General features: G+C 38.7%; 1 protein-coding gene across 1 annotated transcript in view; it reads right to left on the bottom strand.

Annotated features, from left to right (window-relative positions):
- Positions 1-23,394, bottom strand: part of FRY (FRY microtubule binding protein) — a 328,463-nt gene that overhangs the window by 133,591 nt on the left and 171,478 nt on the right. The window contains exons 8-15 of the mRNA XM_068526437.1: positions 22,345-22,513; positions 19,581-19,673; positions 19,388-19,486; positions 17,600-17,701; positions 7,001-7,104; positions 6,412-6,520; positions 4,666-4,752; positions 257-428 (exon numbers count right to left, since the gene is read on the bottom strand). Coding sequence (XP_068382538.1) covers positions 257-428; positions 4,666-4,752; positions 6,412-6,520; positions 7,001-7,104; positions 17,600-17,701; positions 19,388-19,486; positions 19,581-19,673; positions 22,345-22,513 — 935 coding nt within the window. The remainder of the gene's footprint in view (positions 1-256; positions 429-4,665; positions 4,753-6,411; positions 6,521-7,000; positions 7,105-17,599; positions 17,702-19,387; positions 19,487-19,580; positions 19,674-22,344; positions 22,514-23,394) is intronic.

Here is a 23,394-nt window from a genome sequence, read left to right as displayed (position 1 = left end):
AATAATCAATATTAGAAGTTTGAAAAGACCACAGATAAAAATCTAACATTTAAATGGCAAAATGTTTACCAGGAAGTTCCAAAGAGTTTAAAGGGCAGTAAAACAAACCACAGCATGAATCAAAACAATTAATGTTGAAATGTCTCATCAGCTACTTTTATGAAGATTTTTAAAATATATCTCACTAAGGGTAAGTGTCTATTGGTCATTTTAAAGGCTTAATAAGGCCCAGTGCAAACACATCTTTGAAACCCACCTATCATTTTGGCTTCCTCTTCAGTTAGTGTTTTACTCAGATATGTCTTCTTCACCCTCAGTGTGTTTCCTGAAGGGAGAACGGCTCCGGTAACTGGCATGGGAGGTTCCCCATCTTTCTGCTGCAAGCTATCAGCTATGACCAAGAATGCCCGTAAACCAATGTTCATCCTCTGTAAGAGACAATATGTTCATGATAAAGCGAAAGACCCAATTATTGTCGTGAAATTAAGCCACCAGTCTTTCAAAGAAGTTAAGCATGGTTTGCCTTCTAGATTAGTGTGGGAAGATCATTTAAAAGGGTTTAGGCCAAACCTAAGAAAATGAAATTAAGTTTCTGACACTCTTTGTTGCTGCATCACAAGAAAACAACTGGGAAGATTTTCGCCAAACTTGGAGGCTATGTTTGAGATGCTCAGACTCATTCTGTTTGGGGGGATCCTGGGTGCACCTCCAAGGGATAGGCAGTCACCCTGTGGAGCAGCTGCAACTAAGGTAAACCGAGGTCAGCAAAAATCTCTTTGTCTCCTGGGAGGAGACATGTGTTAACTCACAAAGACTGAATGAAAACACACGGGAGTTCCAAATGTGAATCATAAAAATGTAAGTCGTCTGCTCTGAATTGCAGGTTGCTGACTTTTGATTCACAAAGACTGGCAAGTTTGAAAATAAATTTAAAGAATTCGAAGCCACGGAACCTGTTACTGATAAAAACACATAAACTCATAAGGAGAAATGTCATTCTGGGCCAGACCATTTTCTTCCCCAGGCTCAGATAAGGCATAATATTGGCTCTGAAAGATGACTCAGTAGGATAGTTGCTCCCAGCAGCAATAATCTTAAAAGTCAGAAGGTACTAAAACATCTGTACTTCCTTAAACAGCCATGTGTAAACATTTACACTCATATTTTCAAACCACATCAAGTAGTAAGTTCCCTAAGTAGACCGCTACCTAATACAGAAAATAATTACCATTACTAACAATGATAATCTAATTACAATTTATTGAGTTCTTAAAATATATCCAGAACTGCTCATTAACTCTCATCTTTAAAATAGCCATGCAAGGAAGGTATGATTATTCCTATTTTTCAGGTGAGGAAACCGAGGGCCACATAACTAGTAGGTGGGAAGCTATACATTCAAGTTGGGTTTGCCCGAACCACCTTATTCTGTAGTACATGATTATATCTTAGAACATGAAGTAATATCGACTTCTAAACTATTTATTCAAGCTTCAAGGAGTAGGGGTATTTCAACCAGGGTGTGGTAAACATTTCTCCGGCCCATTCATACCCAATCCAGTGTGTATTTTACGATTTTATGGTCTTCAGTAATATTCTTTCTCCATTTTCTAAAATGAAAGAGTATTCATTTTAAAAAGTTGAACTGTATATTAAAGTCCATTAGTTTCCTCATTTATTTTAGTAGTTCTTTCATGAAATGTTTTCTAGATTTGTGGATATTTTTCAAGACACAGCACTGTTTCGGGTGAGGAAATACAGTGTTCAATTCTGGAGATGCAGTATCAATAGGATGACTGTGAATTGACTTAAGTGATCAAGCTTCAATTATTTGCAAGTGGATTATCCAATTTATGAGCCATCCTTGCCAGTTCTCTTAGTTTTCCTTTTCTCTGAATAATTCTAAGGGCAGAAGTAAGTTGGGATAGTTTGGGAAATATATTTTTAACTTAATTTCAAAAACAATTTCTTCTTATGTTTTATATAGCTCTGCATCATACCTCTCCTTCTATTACCTGTCTGGTCTTGAGAAATTACTTAACTTTTCCAAGTCCAATTCTCAGCTTCCTGTCTGTAGAATGAGAATAATAACACCTATTGATCATATAGGGCTACGGTGAGGATTAATACCTGAAAAGTTCCTGCTGGCAAATATATATTGTAGGCTAGAATCTCCACTGTTTTCTACTGAAGTGAAGTTTATTGAGATATAATTCACATGTAGTAAAATACACTCCTTTTAGTTGTACAGTTCTTTGAATTTTGAGAAACATATATAGTCAGGTAACTATCATCACAGTCAAGATATAAAATATTTCCATCATCCCCAAAAGTTCCTTTGTGCCTCTTTACAGTCAGTCAGTCCTCTCCTCCAACCTCAGCACCTGACAATCAGTGTCTAATTTCTGCCTATAATTTTGCCTTTTCCAGAATGTGATGTAAATGGAAGCAAACAGACACAACCTTTTGTGTCTTGCTTCTTTCACTCAGCTTAATGCTTTTGAGGTGTTGTTGTAGAATCAGTAGTCTGCTCCTTTTTATGGCTGAATAGTATTCCATTGTGTTGATGATTCTCAAGTTGTTTCGACATTCACCAGCTGTTTGAACATGAGTTGCTTTCCTGTTTTTAGTGATCATGAATAAAGGTGCTATAAATGTTGATACAAATCTTTGTGGACAAATGTTTTAATTTCTCTTGGATAAACACCTTGGGGTAGAACTGCTGGATCATATGCCAAGTGTATGTTTAACCTCATAAGAAATTGCCAAACTTTTTTCTAAAGTGGTTGTACCATTTTGCATTCTCACTAAAATATCAATAGTATAAAGTTCCAATTGCTCTGTATCCTTCTCAGCACATCTCACTGTGGTTTTAACTTGCATTTCCCTAATGACTAAGGATGTTGAACATCTTTTCATAGGTTTATTGGCCATTTGTATCTCTTCTTTGGTAAAGAGGCTCTTCATTTTGTCCATTTAAAAAATTGGGTTATTGAGTTGGGAGTTCTTTATATATTCTGGATAGAAGAGTTTGTCAATACGTGTTTTGCAAATATTTTCTCCCAGTCTGTGGCTCTACACTTTATTAACATTAACTTTTAAAGGGCATACTTTTGTATTTTATTTTATCAACTTTTTCTTTTGTAATTTATGCTTTTTGTATCTTATCTAAGAAATTTTTGCCTACCCAAAGGTCACAAAGATTTTTATCTTCTGTTTTCTTCTGGAAGATTTATGATGTCGGATTTCACATTTAGGCTTATGATTCATTTTGAGTTAATTTTTCCTGACAGGGCAAATTATGGGTTGAAGTTGATTATTTTGCAAGTGGATGTCCAACTGTTTAGTACCATTTACTAGAAAAACTATCCTGGGAATTCCCTAGCGGTGCAGTGGTTAGGACTCTGCGCTTTCACTGCCAGGGGCCAGGGTTCAATCCCAGGTCGGGGAACTAAGATCCCGTAAGTCACATGGCACAGCCAAAAAAAAAAAAAAAAAAAAAAGACTATCCTTCATCCATTGAAAAGCATGGAACCACTGTTCTCAAGCAAGAGAAGACTCTTTAGTACTTGGGCCATGGGCCTCCTTCCAGCCAAAATGCCCTGAATTTGCACTGGCTTTGTCCCCCTCCCATTGGCCCACTGACCCTGGCTGCAGCCATTCCAGAAGCCTGTGATGTCATTAAACACCAGACAGAAACTCCCATTTTTGGGCTTGTTGGGCTGTCCCTACACACATGGCAACCTTAGCGCCAAGAAGAGAATTCAGGGTGTGGTGGGAGGAAGCATGAGGAGGCAGGGAGACCTGGGTTCCCCTTGCTGCTAACCAGCTGCCTATTCTGAGCCTCTGGGCTCTGGGTCTCCTTCCTCACTGACAGAATGAAGGAGCCAGACAATATCATAGTGACGACAGGAACAACGTTTAAAAACTTTTTTCTGGTGTTCAATTTCTTTCTGTTTTTGCTTATGAATTTGTAATATCACGATGATTCTGTGAGGTGATCTAGAAAAGTAGTTTGTCCCTTTTACTAGTAAAAAAGCTGAAGCTCAGAGAGGTCAATGTCTTATAGCTAGTGGTTAGGACTCTGCACTTTGTTGGTGGGAATTCCCACCAACAGTCTTTTTAGAAGTTTAAAATTGCATGTGCTTTTCATTTGCCTAAGCCGCCCCCCTCCCCCACCATGAGGTACATCATACCCATTATACACTCATTTCCATGATCTGCCTGGTCCTTGAATTGTGATGCTGTCACAGAATCAAAGATGCATACGTTACTTATTTAATTTCACTAGATTTTAGTATTTTATCATTGCATCTATTTATTCTTCTCTGTTTCATCACTTTCAATACTCCTCAACTTGCTAATCTGCATCAAAATAGTTACAAGTATTGACTTTTCTATAATAAACAACCAGACATACAGAGACAGATTACCTTTCAGGGCAAGGTTTACTCCCTTCTACAAGAACAGAATGTGGTAGGACGTCAACTTTTCATCATTCTAAGTCTATTCACCCCAAAATCTTACTTCTCTACTATTTTAGTCAAATAACATGGAGAGAAACAAACAGAAGACTTTTTTGGAGAAGATGGCCTTCACCCCATCCCCCAAGGTTGCAAAGCAAAGGTAGGCTTCTGTCGATAAACGCAAAAGGGTCATTCTTACCTCTGGATTGAGACTGAAAGCTTTTGCTGGTTTTCCCACACAAAGAAAATCAAAAATGATTTCTTTCATTGCAAAATCTAAACGTTCCTATAGTGAAAAAGGGAAATCAAAACAAAGCGTTATTTTAATTCAACATGAAAATGTCTGTTTTTGTCATATGCACCAAACAGGTGGCTTCTGAAAGAAGAGGGGTATCGCTTAGTTCGATGCATCACAGAGAATCCCTGAAGGAAAACCATGTCCATCCGAACCTTCGGTGGAGCTGCTCCTATTTCCATGTGGCACGTGGAGACGCTTTATATAATATATGTTAATTAGGCCCTAAAGCACAGAATGACTAATAACTAAAAACCAAAAAATGAAAAACCAAAACACTCTGAGTATCTGGGCTTCTACACAGTATAAACTCTTCCTGCTTGTCCTGCAAATGCTGACACCTTCTTGAAACTCAGTTTAAAATATATTTTTAAAAATACCACTGCAAAATGACCATTTTCTTCTATTCTCTAACATTTCCAATCCCTTGGCTCATATTACAACAGACAGTCCTGCAAGTGAAATGAATAATCAACAAATAAGAACTATTAAGGTTACTTAAATGAGAACGTTTAAGCCAGATTCTAATAATTTGAGACGGTGACTACTAAGATATGTCACGTTCATTTTATACAATATATTCCAGAATAATCAAAGCACATTCTCAGCCACATGATAACCACATGTAGAAAAGTTCTGTTAATTCATCCACCTGCAAAGCAAGCACTGTCCTTTCCCTAAGTACAAATATTAGAGAGACACTTCCTTGCATTAAACACACGGAGAGAGATTATACATTAAATGGTCTGTGAAGTAGCCATTGAACCTTATGTCTTTATAGCAATATCAATTACACTTCAACGGTACTTTCATGCCTATTATTTCCCTTTATCCACACAACGTTCTGAGGGATACTGGGTAAGCACTTTCATCCACATTTTATAGATAAAGACACTGAGAATAAAGATGTTCTATGACTTCTTTAGGGTATAGAGCTGGCTCACGGCAGAGGCTGGATTGGAATAACCGGCTTTTCATGCTTCTCTCTAAATCACAAGGAAGCCAAAGTTGGGATAAAAACCATTTATACACAAAGCGTTTTAAAAACTAAAAGTGTTGGGTCTAAATAGTAAACACTAAATGTTTAATATCACTGGACCCAGTTCTTAAGTAAAATAGTATGTATGAAGTGCTTAGAACGGTTCTTGGCAAAGAATAAGTGCTTGATAAAAGCTAATATTCTCATTACATTCTTCTTTGTCACAGGGTGAAGGAGCATTATGATTTATTTACTCCTCCAGGTTCACTAAATTATCGTCTTCTTATTTCCTCCAAACATCAGACTCAATTTCCTCCTGACTTGAAGAATCTAGAGCGGAGAAGCAGGAAAAAACAAGGACTAGGAGTCAAGAGACCCTCTTACGAATAGGCTCTGTTGACCTCAGATCAGTCACTTAAACCCCGTCTCTCAGTTCTTTCATTCGTCAAATGCGGAAAACACTTGGCACACCGTGTCACAATTTGTTTTGAAGCAAAAAAAAAAAAAAAAAAAAAAAAAAAGCTATGTGTGCAAACACTTGCAAAACCATCCTGAAAAGTCTACCCACGTGAGATTATTTTAAGAGTCTTCATCCGTTAGTACTTCATAAGAAGGAGGTGGCTACTTAAAGGCAATTAGAAGACTCTCACTGCCAGAAGCATTTCCATTACCTGGGCAATGAACTGGATGATTTTCACAAAGATGTTCAGAGGCATGTCCCTCGGCACCACACCACGGGACCCTTTGGGGAAAAGTGTTGTGATGATGGTTATAAGACGGCTGAAAGATAAGGGAGAAAAAGAGAAAACAAGCAAGATTGGCTGAGCTCCTGTACATTAAGGGAAAATGGCAGATGCTTCATCTTATCTAAGTATCAGAGAGAATTCAGAGAAAAATAACAAACCACTTCATCTCTTTTCCATTAGCATAATTACTCTCTGAAAAGGTTTTCTGGAAAACTAAGGGCAGTTGGGAAATTATAGCCATTTCCTTTGTTAAAGTGGTGAATGTAGTCCTGACACAGAACTTGGCAATCCTGGTAGAGGTTGGAGTTTCTGTAATGGCTGTTGAAGCCAATGTCTAAGGAAAGCCTGAAAATGTCCAGAGGACTTAGAGCTTTTACAAACTGTCAGCTTTGAACAGCTTCTAGTTTGGTTAGCGTAGGTGGCAATGAAACAAAACACCCTTTTCATTGGCTGAGTGACATGGTTACCGGTAACTCAATGATATGGTTACCATTAACCCAGGCCAGCTCCTTACCTCTGAGTGGCTGTGTTGCTTTCACATTTAATTCGAATCATGTAAACCCAAAGTAATCTGTACAGAGATTCCAGTGCAACTCGAGCCATCTTGGGGTCTTTATTCTACAACAAAAACCAAGATAAAAGACTGCAGATTAAATGGTACTGTGCACAGGTTATTCTTTTCTGAATGCCTGGTAATGGAGGGCCACAGGTGGGTGGCAGGGTGCCTATGAGGTACACTGCACCACCTGGGACTTATGGGGTATTTGCCTCTTGGTGCCCATTGGGTAAATAATCTATGAGGATGGATCCACATAGCCAAGAGGGCAGGACTGAGTAGTTCTGGGGGAAGTCATGTCTTTCTCTCCTTTCTAAGGTGAATACTGGCGATTGCCTTCTTCCTCCAGGTCCTAGGGAACCGCATCCCCTGGCACCAAGAGGAGAATCAATCCGTCCTACTGTTGATTATGCCCTTGTAAACACCACCCACCTTCACCTCCCATCTCTTTACCCTCCGACATCTATGGAGACAAATATATAATAAGCACTGGGACATAGAGATAAAAGTGTATCCTTTTTCCCTAAGATGTTCACAGTCTATGAGGGGGGGGGGTGGTGGCAGCTGGGAGACAAATAATACACAGTCAACTCAAAGACACAGTGAAAAACTGGCGGGGACAGGAGCTAGAGGATGGGAAGAAGGGCAACCTATGGCAAACACAAGGACTGGGGTCAGGAAAGGTTTCCAGGGGCAGACGAAGACTCAGACGAACTTAAATCCATTCACTCATTTGTTCATTAAGCAAACATTCGAGTGGCTACACTGGGCCAGGTACTATGCTTGACACTAGAAACCAAGATGATGCGGAGTGAAGAGCGTTTTACGGAGAGGCAACAGCACAAAGAAGCTAAGAGACCAGGTGAAGAGGGGTCATGTTTCAGAAACTGGGGATGGTTTGTATGCCAGGACATAGGGCCAGGTGAAGAAGCAGCGGCTGATGAGGCTTGAGAGGAAGGCAGGGGTCACACGAAGAACCCTACGTGCCATGCTAAATAACAGGACCAGGGTTCTCATGATGGTGACAGGAAGCCATGAAGCTCAAGGAGACCATGTGAGAAGTCTGCAGCGTGGGGCATGGAGCAGGGGCAGGGAGGCCAGCCAGAGCGCAGCTGCCAGCTTCCAGGGTCTAACAAATAGGCCAGGGGGAGGCAATGGTTCGTCACTGAATGGACATCACCTTCATTCCTCCCTTTCTGACTCTCACTCCATCCTTTCAACTGATTTTATAGGTTTTATCTACAAAATATGTTTTGAATTTGGCATCTTCTCCATTCCCACTTCCTCTGTTACAGTTCAGTCTTCCAGCACCTTCTCCTGGGATGCTGCAGTAACCTCCTAAACAGTCTCCCTAAATTGATTCCCTCACTGCTGTCCTATCTTACACTGATTATAATCCTTTCTATTTAAAAATCACAGATTGGGTGGTTTTCCTGATGCCTATGGGATCAAGTTTACATTTCTTGCACGGCATACCTGACCAGACAGTATCTGGCTCTAACCTACCAGTGAAGGATGCCACCCACCCTGTTTTTCTCCCACAAGCTCCCCAAACTCTAGCGAGGCCACGTTCATTCCATCTCTGCATCAGGAGTGGGTCTCCTACCCTCCCCTGCGTCCTTCTTTTCTACCAGGTGAACTCCACTCTTTCACAGCCTACCTGAATGTTCCCAACTCCGTGCAGGCTTTCTCTGTTCCTCCCCAATATCCTGAATCCCATCCCATTAAAACAAATTATTCCCTCCTGAGTGTTCCCTGACCCTCATACAAACACGAAACGTAGCCTTTCAGCTCTTTACTTGTGGTCTTGCATAGACATCAGCTCCCACATGAAGGTGGGTTCTCTGAAAGTGAGGGGCATTATTTACCCAACATCTATTAGAATTCCTGCCACTCTGCAGGGGATCAATACATGTTTGCTAAACAGTCTTCACACGTCACTCAACTTTCCTATAGGTCTTTTGCTTTTACATTACTTCTCTTCCCTACTCATTTATTAATCTCGTCACAACCGTTTCTGCTGTTCTAGTCTTAGTGTAGATAATTCGGGTCCTGATTTGTTAAGAATTCTTAACAGTTTAGATATAATCTAGGATAAGTTTACCTTTAAGCTACTTGCTGAATAAAGATGAGTCACATAAATAAATTCTATGAAAAAGATTGTAGGGAGTAGTTTTTTAGATTTAGGAAAGATTTCTTATGCCTAAATAGTTTTAAAATAACTTCTTGGCGTGATCATTATTATAAAATTCTAAATTTCTACATGCATTTTGGTCTCATTCTGGATTTTTTTCTTCTATTTATCTAAATAAGTAAATAAATAAAATGATAATACACATCATTTTAATTTTTGAGGCTTTATGATGTGTTTTCCTATCTGGTATGGCCTACCTTCCACCATCCACTGCTCTTTTTCTTTTCTTTCTATTTTTAGGGTTTTCCCAGATATTCCTGTATATTTATTCTTCCAAATAAACTTTATAACTACTTTTCTAGCTCCAGGGAAAAAAAAAGCCCCAACTTTTTAGAAGCATACATTTATACATAAAAGATTTTTTTTTTGTCTGTTAGTAAAACAAGTGATACACCTTATAACTTGTTGAATGTCTTGGTTACATAAAGGAATTTTAATAAACTACTAAAATAGTAAAGTTGCATTTAAAATATTCCATCATTTAAAAATTTCAGGAATTCTAATTATCTGTCCTCTAATCACTCCAGATCAGCAAATGTCTATGATGTTAACACAGTGGTTAAAAGCAGACTCTAGACACACACTGCCTGGGTTTAAACCCATCCTTGCTCTGCAATTTATTAGCTGTGTGGCCAACCTCAGGGACCCTCTGTAATCTCTCTGGGCCTGATTTTCCCTGACTGTGAAACGCAGATGCTAATCCTCCCTCCCTCCTAGGAGTGTTAGGAGAACTGAGAGTTAGCGCATAGAGGGAATTTAGCACTGTTCCTGCCCATAGTAACTATTACTACGTACAAGGTGCAGATTCAGCAGCAAAGAAAGGAGATTAGTCTCTGACTTCAGGGAGCTTCCTTTCTAGGGGGAATGTCTCCTCCTTTGTGAATTTCCCTTTATTGGTGTATATATAAGTATTTTATATTCATATTTGCATAGTGTGTCATTCAAAATTCTCTCTTGTGCCTTATCTCACACTGTGAATCATGGCCAGGTAGGGCAAGTAACATCTAACTTTCATTTAGGAGCTTAACTAAGATCTCTAGTTTAAATGATTCATATTACTGTTTTCTGTTTATCTTCAACTTCTTTTACACTTTTTTCCTGTCCTCCTACCCACAATTATCTTTTGGGGGCATGTTGTTGTGACTGATGTGCTTTTACTCTTAAGAATATGTTTGAGATTGTCTATTTTTGCTCCCATAGAGACTGAAGAGCAAAGTGGCTGACTTAAGTTTTTATTTTGTTTTAACCGTGGATCCTGTACCAGTAATTGCTTTGTAGCATTTCAAGGTGATATCACTGATCACTGCAATTCTCTTCTAAAATGATTTCCCTTGTTTCTCTTCCATTCTCGGCATTATCATATGATATTCTTAAACTGCAACCATGATTGTTTACTTCCCTGTATTTAAAGCACTTAAGTGGCTTCTAATCACCTCCTGGACGATGTCCAAATTCCATGATGTGGTGCATGAGGGGCCTTTGGTGACCTGGCTCCCCCATCACCACCCTCCGCCTCTACCCCCACTGTGCTCTGTGCCATAACATCCCTTCTGCAATTCATCGAATGCCTGGAATGCCTTCCTACCCTTGTTTTACTTGGAAAATTCCTACTCCCCAGCAAGATTCATTAGGTGTCACTCCTCTGTTACGTTCCCCTGCCCCTCCACTCCTTCCTCCATCCCAGAGAGATTACCAAGTGTTCCTGTTCTCTGTCTTCTAGAATGTTGTTCTATGCCTTTACTTGTATTGATATGTTTCCTACCAGACTGTGAGCTCCAGGAATTTTGGGTTGTTCATCTCTGTGCCCTCAGTGACTGCCATACAGCAGGTTATCAGTAAATATCAATTTTTTTTTAAAAAAGCAAACTGTGAGTAGTAGCTGAACAACGTGATGCATAAGCAAAATGTCTTTATACAGAAACTGTACAAAAGGCAACCCTTAGTACATAGCTGAAGCTAATGGACATATTACTAAACATCTTACACTTGTACAGCTTTTTGATATTTCAAAAATACTTTCATAGACCATGGCATCAATTGGGGGATTCTGTCATTGACAGAAGCCAAATCACTGGCTCAAGTCTTCAAGCCAGTAAATAACAGGTGGGATAGGAACTGACTTCTGGTCCAGTAAGGACTGTTTTCTCAGAAACTGGAATGTGTATATTACAGGACACTTACTATATCAGCCGTTGTTATCAAAGTTGTCCACATATTAACTCTTTTTAATTCTCAGAACCATAAAGTTGATACTGTTATTGTATCCTTTCACAGATGAGGAAATCAAGGCCCAGAGGGGCTAATAAGGGGCAGAGCCAGCATGTGAACCTAAGCAATCTGGCCCCGGTGTCTTCCAAACATGAATTTTCCCACTTCAGTGGAAATATTATATGGAGGCTGATCAAATACGCTGCTGGCACCTACTAGACTGTACTCTACTTGAAAACAGGACTATTTCCTCATTGTCTTTGTATGTCAACAGCAGCTAACATAACAAGGTCTTGATATATAGTTGCAGGATTTTGATACTTTTAACCTATGTCTCAAACCACCGACTTCTGTGTCAAAAGTCTCCACTCCAAGATGGAAAGACTATTCTATTCTTCCACTGGAATACGCTTCTCAATTAATTAATTAACCAACAACTTATGTATACCAGCTCTGAGGTTACAGTGATAAAACTGTTCAAGAATCTAGTAGGTTTCAGAGTGGATCTTCCCTGGTCTCCTGCATCTCATCTCAGTGCTGGTCACGGACAGACTTCATGTGACATGTCAACCTGCCCAACACCATGCCCACCTTCTTTAAATTGTGCTTTTGATTTAGTTAAAGCAATTCAGTGTTAACAGTAACAAGTAGGGAGCACTGAATTCACTGATAACTTGGCTAGTGACAGGGTCATTGGACAGACCCATGTTTCCCATGATCCATCAGCTGACCACTTGCACCCAGTCACCCAGGCTGCTTATGAATATGCAAATTCCTCGGCGGCACCCAGACATTCTAAACCAGAATCTCCGCAGGTAGGTTTCAACAAGTTGCATTTATAACAGGCTTCCTTAGAGATCCTTATGCACACAGAGGTAAAGATCCATTGATTACAGATCAATAAATAATTTTAGTCTTTTGATCTTGTTATACTCAAAACTCTTCTAGATTTCTTTTCCATTGCAACTAAAGCAATTGAAGTAAACCTATTTCTTTCTCATATTTCCTTGCATATCACAGTCAACACCTTCCTTCCCTTTGATACCTGAATCAATTTACTCTGATCATAATTCAATCTTTTTGATGACTGTATTATCCAAATAATATACATGCTATAGTTTAGGATAACCTCTAAAATTCCTGTACCAAAAATTTACAGAGATTACTTTTCTATTCATTGGCTGAATAAATAAGGCATTCACAGAAAGTAACACACCTGTCATCTGATCACTAATTTTCGGACTCAATTTGTGTGCACTATTAGAATTTAGAAATTCCACTTTGAAATGTGCCTTTGACAGATCTGAAACATAGATAAGAGATTTTCTCAAGTTTATAGAAATAAAGTTAATATTAAAGCAGTATAACTATTTCTTGAAAATTAATATTTAAATAGCTAATACTGCATCGCTTACATTTGATATTTGCAAAGAGGATAGTAGTTGTTTTAAATGGTACCATACATTTTAATGCATTCAGGCAATGACTGTGGAATCCTTAATATATTACTCAATCCTTCCCCTCATAAAATAAAGATATCATTAATACCCTTACTTTTATGTGAAAAGTTAAGAAAAAGCACTCCTTTAACTTCATAGTGATTATTACACACAAAGATATATTAACTGCCAAACACAAGTTTCATCAAAAAAATTTATGGCAACGAAACTTTGAGACTCTTAGTGAAAAGCCAAAGACCTTCCTTGTCCCCTCCTCTTCCCTGCCCCTCCTGAATCCGTAATTCTCTATCATCATATCCTATTTGATTTTCTTCATAGCAGTTATCACTATCTGAAGTTTTTTTCCTCATCTATTTGTTTACTTGTTTCCTGTCTGTTTCCTCCACTAAATTACAAGGTCTAAGAGACCAGAGTGTTACTATCTCATTCATCACTTATTCCCAGCACCTGGAACAGTGCCTGGTACATTTCTAGTGAAGAGTTGTTGGCCAATTGACTAAGCGAATGCATTCAAGTCCCAGTGCAAATAGTGACTGAGACAAAAGAAGAATCCTTTTTAATTCTGTACTTTGGTTTCTAGTACTATGAAGCTAAGCTGACTAATGTCTAACCTTCAGATGATATACCTTCAATATTGCTATTTGAGCAAAATTTTTAGAAAAACATAACTAATATCATGAAAGCACAGGGGGAGGTCAATGCAGCCTGTGACATTGTCATGATAATCCATGACATGAATGTAAAGGCCCTACTGCTGGCCTGGCTCATAACAGATCTCCAATTAATGAGACCTATTGTTGTTATTAATTATACAGTAAATAGATTTCTTAACTTTTGAGGTTTCTTTTTTTGTTTGTTTCTGTGATCAAGACCTCACTGGTATATTATATTCATTATTGTAAGAAAAAGGAAATTTAAAGATTCTCCCAATTATATTATCCATTTTCGAGGATAAGAAACTTGTACATAGTTATTATGAGCACAATAATTATGACATTTGAAACGAACTATTTAATAAATGGGGATTCGTGACAAAAAAAAGTACTATTAAGTCAATTTTTCAAAACATATTTCCCTTTTTCAGAATGAGATATATTATGGCAGATGTGAAGGGAATGTAACATTTTAAAATAGCTCAATATGTTCAGATTCTGACATAAAATACACGGAAGAAAAAAGTATTGGTCACTACTTACCAGGGGTTCCTGAAAGATGTCAAGGTCATGGTGAGAAGGTGTTGTAAACTTCTCGCCACTTTACAAGGGTCTATTGCTAATACGTGGTTGACCGAGTTAACAAGTGTAAATAAAGACTTCACGTTTGTGTTACCAAAGCAGCCTGCTTCTGACAGACTGACGCTGAGGATAAACCAGGGCACTGACGTTAAATGAGCATTGAATCTGAGAGCTTGTTTACTTTGAAAGCAGATTTTTCACACTCACACACATTTCTATTCTGCTCTATGTCATGCTGCCACCTTGATGGCTCTCCCCTGCAGAACACATCAAAGGTGGCTACCAAGTTCAACATGTAAGGTTCAAACACTGGGTTCATTATACTTGAGTACATATAGGGGATGGGGAGACAAGTAGGGGAGGGGGTGCAGGGAAAAAGGGATGGTGACCAGAGGAAAGAGCTGGATTGGTGGTCCTTTCTGAAATGATATGTTTGGCTCTAAATCCCACAAAATACTGAAGCCATTCAAGACAAAGTGTACTCCTAAAGCCATGTTAGTTTTTCCTCAGGTATTTCTTCCCTGTTGAGGACACTTGAGGAGGTTTGGAGGGTTTTCTGTATATTTTTAAATGGTCCCACTTAATCCCTACTGGGTTTAGTTCTAAATACGTGTGATACAATTTTATTCCGATTGTAACTCATCAAGGATCTTTCTGTATCTTTTACCCTTGAGGAGGTGAATTCCAACAATTTATTACCCATAAAGTGAAATATCATTGCCTTTCCGTTGCCTAATAACTACCTCTTTCATGCTTCATGGATTACCAGACCTCCAGAAATGGCACAGGTAACTCCCTACTCCCAACTTTTACATCCCTCCTTGTCTGCATCACGCATTTTGAAACTTCATTACATATCCCCCAATGAAATGCCAAGTTCCTTGAGAGCAGGGACCCTAGATCTAATTTTTATATAACTGACATCCCTATCTTTCCCATTTCCGGCACCTTCCCTAGCACCTCTACTCTTTCTGATCCTATTGCCTTTCCCTTTAAGAAATCCTTCTCAAAGAACCAGCTTTTAGTTTCATTGATTTTTGCTATTGTTTCCTTCATTTCTTTTTCATTTATTTCTGACCTGATCTTTATAATTTGTAATGAGGTGGATGGAGTTAGAGTCTGTCATACAGAGTGAAGTAAGTCAGAAAGAGAAAAACAAATACAGTATGCTAACACATATATACAGAATCTAAGGAAAAAAAAAAAACAAAAGGCCATGAAGAACCTAGTGGCAAGACGGGAATAAAGACACAGACCTACTAGAGAATGGACTTGAGGATATGGGGAGGGGGTGGGGTGAGATGTGACAGGGTAAGAGAGTGTCATGGACATATATACACTACCAAATGTAAAATAGATAACTAGTGGGAAGCAGCCGCATAGCACAGGGAGATCAGCTCGGTGCTTTGTGACCACCTAGAGGGGTGGGATGGGGAGAGTAGGAGGGAGGGAGATGCAAGAGGGAAGAGAAATGGGAACATATTGTATATGTATAACTGATTCACTTTGTTATAAAGCAGAAGCTAACACACTATTGTAAGGCAATTATACTTCAATAAAGATGTTTAAAAAAAAAAAAAAAAAGAAATCCTGATGCTTGAAATGTTTGCACAGGGAAACACCGTCAGCGTGCAGACCTTCTCTGTAGGGCTGTGTGTAACCCTGTTATTAAGTCTTTTTGGTGGGCTTCGACCAGACCTTCAAACATTTTAACTTTAAAGCAATTAAGTTCAAAGTAAGATTATGCTGCTGTATTTCAAAAGCAACTCCGGACACCAAGAATTTTGGTCTTTTTGGCCACAACAGTAAATTGTCAGGCAAAACACTATTTTGATTCTAACTAAAATTCATCACAAACACATTTAGCATAATATATACAGAAAAATGAACATTCTTAATCATCTCTCTTTTTGTTTCGTTTTGAACAAAATGAGCTTTTCCTCTTTGTGTAAAATGTAGAAGAAAAAAATATTTAAATGGAATAGCTGAATACCTTAAAAATGGACCAATATAACAAAAAAATGACATTGGGTTACGTGTTGGAGGCGTTTGACAGATGGATAAATCCCTGAATCAAACATCTGAAAGTGGCCATTATATAATAGCTGATACCCTGAAAAACACTGTGTTTTCCAGAATTCTTAAAAGCTAATTCTATATCCACTGCTATTATATTTCCCTGCCAATTTGAAGAAAATAAACGATTCTAATCTTGGATTTCACAATCAGCTTTTACAGCCAGTACATAGCTGGTGCTTAAAACAGCCCCAATGCAGACTATTGTGTCATTATATGGTAAATGCCAAAATAATATAATTAATCTTGACCATTTCACCAAATTAAAGGGTCTTAGAACCAAAAAGACAAGGCAATATGTATAAGCACATACAGCATTTTATAACTAAGTGCATTTCCAAAATTCTAAAGAAGCAAGTATTAACCTTGTAAAAGGAATTCAACCCTGGATACAACTGAGAACTGTGAAAAATATGTGCTATTTGCCCATATTAGAAACAGTGTTCATTTAGTTGTCTTTTATCAATAGGTCACTAAAACTTAAAATATGTTCACAACATTAAAAGTTATAAAGCCAATTTTAAAGCTAACCATTGCAGTTGTTTTAACTGTAGGTTCCTCGGTTTCAGGCACCATGACTTGGTTCCTCACGTCAGCCAGCATCTGAACAGCTGTTGTTCAGTGAATGCTTAGGACTGACTGGCACGTGGCTTTAACAGAACATCTTCAATCACAAATAACAGGGACAGGAAATAAGTGTTCTCTACTACTAGGTCAATCCTCCCACAGAATGGAACTTTTTCCCCCCAAATATTTCCCTAGCCTGGAGGAGGTTAGAGAAAGGCTGCAGGAGGTTTAGGTGAGCTTCTGCCAGTGAAGTGTGGCCTCCCTTTTTTTAATCATTTAGAAAAAGTGTGACCATAGATGCATATAGAGGGGCATTTAATTCTACCTTTAAAATGATCCTTCTTAAGGACCTCCCTGGCGGTCCAGTGGCTAAGACGCCACACTCCCAATGCAGGGGGCCCGGGTTCACTCCCCGATCAGGGAACTAGATCCCACGTGCTGCAACTAAGACCCGGTACAGCCAAATAAATATTAAAAAAAAAAAAAAAAAAAAAGCTCCTAAAGTGATCCTTCTCAGACGAGATTTTACAACATTGTAAATTGACTCTACTTCAATAAGAAAATTAAAATTTAAAAAATTTTTTAAAGAAAAGATTTCCCCCCCTCAATTTGACATGATTTCTCTTAACCCCAGTCGCCTTCTAAAACTGACTATATTTAATAAGGAAAACTCTTCTTAATATTTTTTTCATTATTCCAAAATAGTCCAGGATCATTTCCCCTGCAGACATCAGGAGTCACTCTCAGAAACACACATACCAGCCTCGGACTCATACATATTTTTACAAAAGACTTTTCTGAGCCGACAAATACTAACTTTAAGGTTGGATAAGCAGTTGTTGAGGAAAATGTGCCACCTGTTCAGGAATAGCTGCTTCTGGCTGACGCAGAGCAGACAGGTCACCAGCGGGTACAAGGCCTGAGGAGAAAGAAGATGAGGTCACAGGATGATGTCTATTTCAACCAACCAGGTAACACACGCTCTCTGGAACCACCACCCATACAGCTCCCCCTGTGTGCTGTGTGGGCCAGAATAAACAGGACACTTTGTAACACACCCAGGCTCAACAAGTGCCGTGCAGAGGTGGATATTTTGCAAATGCTTTCTGAGGACGATGGGGATGGAATACCCTAGAGTTATGTAGAGGGTAGAGAGTGAGTTTCATGGATCATAAGTGGAAATCTGATTCACTGATTTAGTCTTCACTCATAAATTTTAAAAACAAACTATCGTAGATCACTCTCAATCCTCAGGAAAAAAAGCAGAAAGGCACACTGATCTTGAAAATGTTACTGGCTTTTTTGCTCATAAACATCTACCAGTTTGTCCCTGTCTTAGAGGTAGGTGTATGTGTTTTCCTTTGCATGCAATCTTCCTGTAATTAAGGAAGATTCCTAAAAGAAATGTTACTGCATTGGTAAACTCCACCCAGACAAATTTAACCGCAGGAGGAATCTGCTTACGAGCGAATAAACAGAGGTGCTACTGTGCTTTTCCTGCCTAACTGGGCAGGTTTCCCGCAGCAACTGGAGAAGTCAGAAAAGCTTGTGGGTGGCCACCCAAACAATATACACGCAGAACCCACCACCATTTTGCCGAACCAGATTATGGCGCTCCCCAAAATCAGGGCTAGTGAAGATTTAGACAAAAATATAACTCGCTCATCCATTAACTTGAATTAGCAAAAATCTATTGCCACGATGAGATTCAGTGCTTAACAATCCATACACTTATTTTGTTGTTGTTGTTGTTGTTGTTAACTTAGTTTTAAACTGACTTTGAACTATTACTGCCATTGAGTGCAACTCTAATTCCAGCCAGTAATTTAAAAACAAAAATACAAGCAGTCACAACGACCACAGAATGCAGACAAATGAGCAAATCTGTCACCACTGCCCGCAAAGCAACTGAGTATTTGCTCAAATAATGGTGGTAATGTTCATACTTTAAAGATTAGCATAAACAATGCCAGAAACCAGCTACCTAAGCAACCTGCTTCCTCCATACTATCACAATTACAGCTGGTTTACCACCTGCTGATTCATAAACCAGAGCTTTATTTACCATGGAGGAAAAAAGTTGTGGTAATTTAAAAGACTTTTCTATGTTGCTCTTCAGTACAAAAGCATTCCCCAAAACTGTTTTCTCAGCCTTCAGAGAATCTATCCAATGGCCAACTATCTGTGTCCCAACTCCCTTTCCTGCCTGGTTCCATTTTGATTCTGAATATCAGGATGGGAATTACCCAGTGAAGATTCCTGGGGATTGAGAAAAGAAACTGTTGTTATAAACTTTAGCCTTCAGATTGAAAAAATACTCAGAAATTAAAATAAAAATTAAGTTAAACCCATCTTGAAAATAAACAGCGGAATCTTTAGGACTAGAAGGGTCCTTGAGGTGACATGGTCTAATCCCCTTATGTTACCATGATTCAGTCATGGTCAATAATAGGTGGAAGTTCCAAAATTTGAAATGCTACCTCTCTTTGAGGAAGCTGTAGGTAATTCTCCCATCTGTGGAACCCTTATGACTCTCAAATAGATTTCAGCCTAGGAATTTTAGTCTCTGCAGTTTTGTCTTTTGAATTTTCTCAGAGTTACTAACCAAGGAATGCTTCTTTCGAGAAGAAAGTTCCAGCGTGGTATCATATAGGCTTTCAACAAAGTTTCTGAGGCAGGGAACATTTACTTCATTTTTAACAGCCTGAAATAGAGATGCATGTTTATATTATATTAATGAAATTGTTGCTTCTCTAATCCAATTTGAAGAAGTTCTTAAAAATGAAAATGTAACTCACAGCAGCAACTGGGACAAGAATTTCAACAAAAAGCCCAGCCAAGGCATGCTTGATATCTTTGTCTTTGACCTCGAGGAAGTAATGTGCACATTCCTAAGAAGTAGAAACAGAGTAAAGGGAGGGAGAAAGATTGAAATGTGCACAGAAAATGTATGTAAGCAAATTTAAGCAAACAGATCTTAATTTAATCACACCCAATAACACAGCATATTCCATAATCTATTAAAAAAATCACTTAATTCAAGCATTTATATTTAAGTTCACAATATCTTACAATGACATTTTACAAGGCTGGTTTTCTCACTCTCCCCCTAACTTCTATCCCCAAATCACTGAAAATCACTTTGTCCTTTGCTGAAAGGACAAAGCATCTATAACCAGCAAGCAGACATTCATCCACTGACTTACTGGTTGGTTCATTCAGTGACTCATTTGCAAGAAGTTTCTATTGACTACCTACTGTGTGGGGGGCCCTGGGGCCTTGATTAACCCACAAGCACAGATCCCCAGAGAAGGTAACCACGGGAAGAGAGGCAGAAGACATTAACCTTATTTTAGGCCCTGACAGCCCCAGGCACAGAGCCGTTTACTTGTTGGGCCCTGACATTTCAGGCATTTATTATTCAGATAGTTTCATAAGCAAGTCTGGAATGCTTCCCTTCCCCACCTCAGACAAGAAACCTTTGGAATAGTTTCTTAAGCAAGGATGTCTCTGCTTGTGGACTCCTGTCTACAAAAGGGTATTTTTGGTTGCCCAGGGAATAATATATTAGAAGAGTTGGCCTGTCCAGAATTCTGCCAGCCCCTTTCCCCTTCCTGGCCTTTTGTGTAGTAACGTACTGTGGTCTTTTTTAGATGTTGTTTTCATGGAAAGGTCCAAGGCTGCATGTATTTGTGATGACACTTTGATATCTGTATCAGCTATTACCTCTTATTTTCAGTCCACATTGGGACTGTCACCAACAACAGTGCTCAGGTTCCCAGTACATCAATATCATACTAAGACATCAGTCCAAGACAGGCACTGCCAACTCTCTTTGAGAGTTTCCCAGTACAGAATGGAGCTTTATGGTCCCCAGAATTGTGGCCCTTTTCCTACATTATTTTGCATACATATGTAAATACTGTCTCAAATCTTAATTCAAGTACATAGATACACAAATCATTAGCATGAGAGAGAGATAAAAATAGTTAGCATTTAGGGAGTCCTTTACCACGTGCCAAGAATGCTCAGAACCACCTTCCAAAGTTAGTGTCATTATTACCACTCTGCAGACAAGGTAAGTGAAGCTGGGAGGGGTTAAGTGTGACTTGTCCAAGGTCACAGAGCTGGTAAGTGCTGAAGCTTGAATTCAAACCCAAGAAATTTGATACAGGGCCTATATTCTTTTTTTTTTTTTAAACTGCTTTTTTGAGATACAGTTCACATACCCTGCAATTCACCCTTATAAAGTATACAACTTGATAGCTTTTAGTATATTCACAATTGTACATCTTTCACCACAATCAAATTTAGAACCTTTTCATTATCCCAGAAAGCAACTTTGTACCTGTTAGCAGGCATCCCTAACCTCTGTATCCACAGCTCCTCCTCCAGCCCTACACAGCTAATCTACTTTCTGTCTCTACGGATTTGCCTATCCTGGACATTTGCTATTATGAATAATGCTCCTATGAACGTTTGCATTCACGTTTTTGTGTGGACATATATTTTCACTTCTCTTGGCTATATACCTAGAATTGGAATTACTGGATTATATAGTAATTCTAGATTTAAACATCTGAGGAACTGCCAAACTGTTTCAGAAGCTGCTGTGCTATTTTACATTCCCACCAGCAGTGTATGAGGGTTCCAATTTCTCTGCATCCTCACCAACAGATAACTTGCTGTTGTCTGTCTTTTTGCTCACAGCCATCCTAGTGGGTATGAAGTGGTACAACCTACACTCATAACCCCTGTATCTAAACTCTTTATTAAGATCCTCACTAAATCTAATTCACAGCAGCATTAGAAAAAAAATCCCTTTAGATACTAAAGTTTTATAAAATCTAATAGAGCTGTGCGGACTTCCTTGGCATTCCAGTGGTTAAGACTGCGCTTCCAATGCAGGGGGCGCAAGTTGGATGCCTGGTCGGGGAACTAAGATCCCACATGCCTGCCTCGTGGCCAAAAAAACAAAAGACAAAACAAAACAAACACACACACACACACACACACACACACACACAGAAAAACTAATAGAGCTGTGTATTCCGGGAAATCCTCATTAGCAATAATTCTTTTTTTAGTACATAATGGTGAACACTGTGTCACAGACACCTAAACCTGTGTGGTTTAGTTGATTTTTTAAAAATGGATTCCTTTTTATAGTATGAATAAAAAAGATATCATTCCTTAAAGTTCTGATGCCTGGAAATGTTAACATCGCCAACTCAATGCTATCGATCTCAAAAAGTAAAGAATCAGCTATATTTTATTGACAGAACAATATGCAGCCAATGGGTAAAAAAGAGAAAAAAAAAAGTCTACAAATAAGATTCCACTGTACACCCTACTCCAAAGGTGACATGAGTTTAAAAATGAAATTAAGTGCCTGAAACTCTATTACTTGGTTACGAAGCCCTTTATGAATTATTGAGGAAAATGCGTAGGATTTTTTCCATATGGGCGAGTGAATGGGTTCTCAGAGTCCAGGTCAGTCGCTCTGAGGAAGGCAGACGCTTCAAGCTGACAGCCCCTTAGTTCTCCTGCCCAAGACAGTACCTGCATAAACTGGAGAGAGGCCTCGAAGTCCTCCACCGGATACATCTTAATTCGAAAGAACTTCATCCCCATTATCAAGCTGATAATGCTTTGAACAACATATGGGCTCTGCTCTTTGTGCCGTAATTCTTTGAGCTCTGCCATAAATTTCTTCTTTACAGCAGGGAATCTAAGAAGAGAACGTGAGTGATTTATCAAATAATGGGTAGGAAAGTAACTGTAATGCGGGTCCCCAGCATCTAAGAGTGACAGGGCACAGTGGCGGGGATCTTCGAATCAGCTGAAGTACAATGGCTGTCATCTTGTAAAGGTTTTGATATTGAGGATTTAGTAAAGAGTCCCATATTCTCCTTTCTTCTCTTATTCTATCAGATGCTCAACGTCTCCTTCAGGCTAGGGAGAAGATCCAAGGTTATTTAGAGCCTCTCAAAATGGTTCAGCTCTTAAACTGAGCATGATGAAAAGCTCCATTTCCTCAGGCTTAGCAGTTTCCCAGGTACTTACAGATCCCAAGGGCCTGAAGTATCCAACTGTGAGAAGACGAGCAATAACATAGGAGGCCAGGTATTTCTGACAATGACAGCAAATAACGCCAAGTAATATTCCTACATCCATTTCCACAGTTTTCTGTTGTTGCTTCTTTTATAGTTTTAGGTTAATGATTATTGAAAAAAATATTTTCAGGTTGAAGGAAAATCTAGTAATGGGAAAATTCAAATCATCTCTAAAAGATGAATAAGCTCTCTAATCATGTATGGGATTTTACAAATAAAAAGACACAGTCCCCAAGGAACTTAAGGTATTTAAATTATTTGAAAGTAAAATAATATTAATAATTAATAACATTAATTACAACAACAATATTATCATAAAAAGTTTAAAAAGAGAATAGATCCTAAGAGAACAGATCCTAAGAGGATGGAAAGTAGCAGATTGTCAAAGTGCCTAAGGGTAAAGGAACATATACAAACAAGTTATCCAAACTATTTCGGAGATGGCTGGTTTGACTATTGGTTAAAAAAAGGAAAAACAAGGAAAGCATTCTAAGAC

Source organism: Eschrichtius robustus, chromosome 18 (genome assembly GCF_028021215.1).
Source record: "Eschrichtius robustus isolate mEscRob2 chromosome 18, mEscRob2.pri, whole genome shotgun sequence".
In the NCBI taxonomy this organism is placed as follows: Eukaryota; Metazoa; Chordata; class Mammalia; order Artiodactyla; family Eschrichtiidae; genus Eschrichtius; species Eschrichtius robustus.
This window is presented reverse-complemented; position numbering and strand designations above follow the sequence as displayed.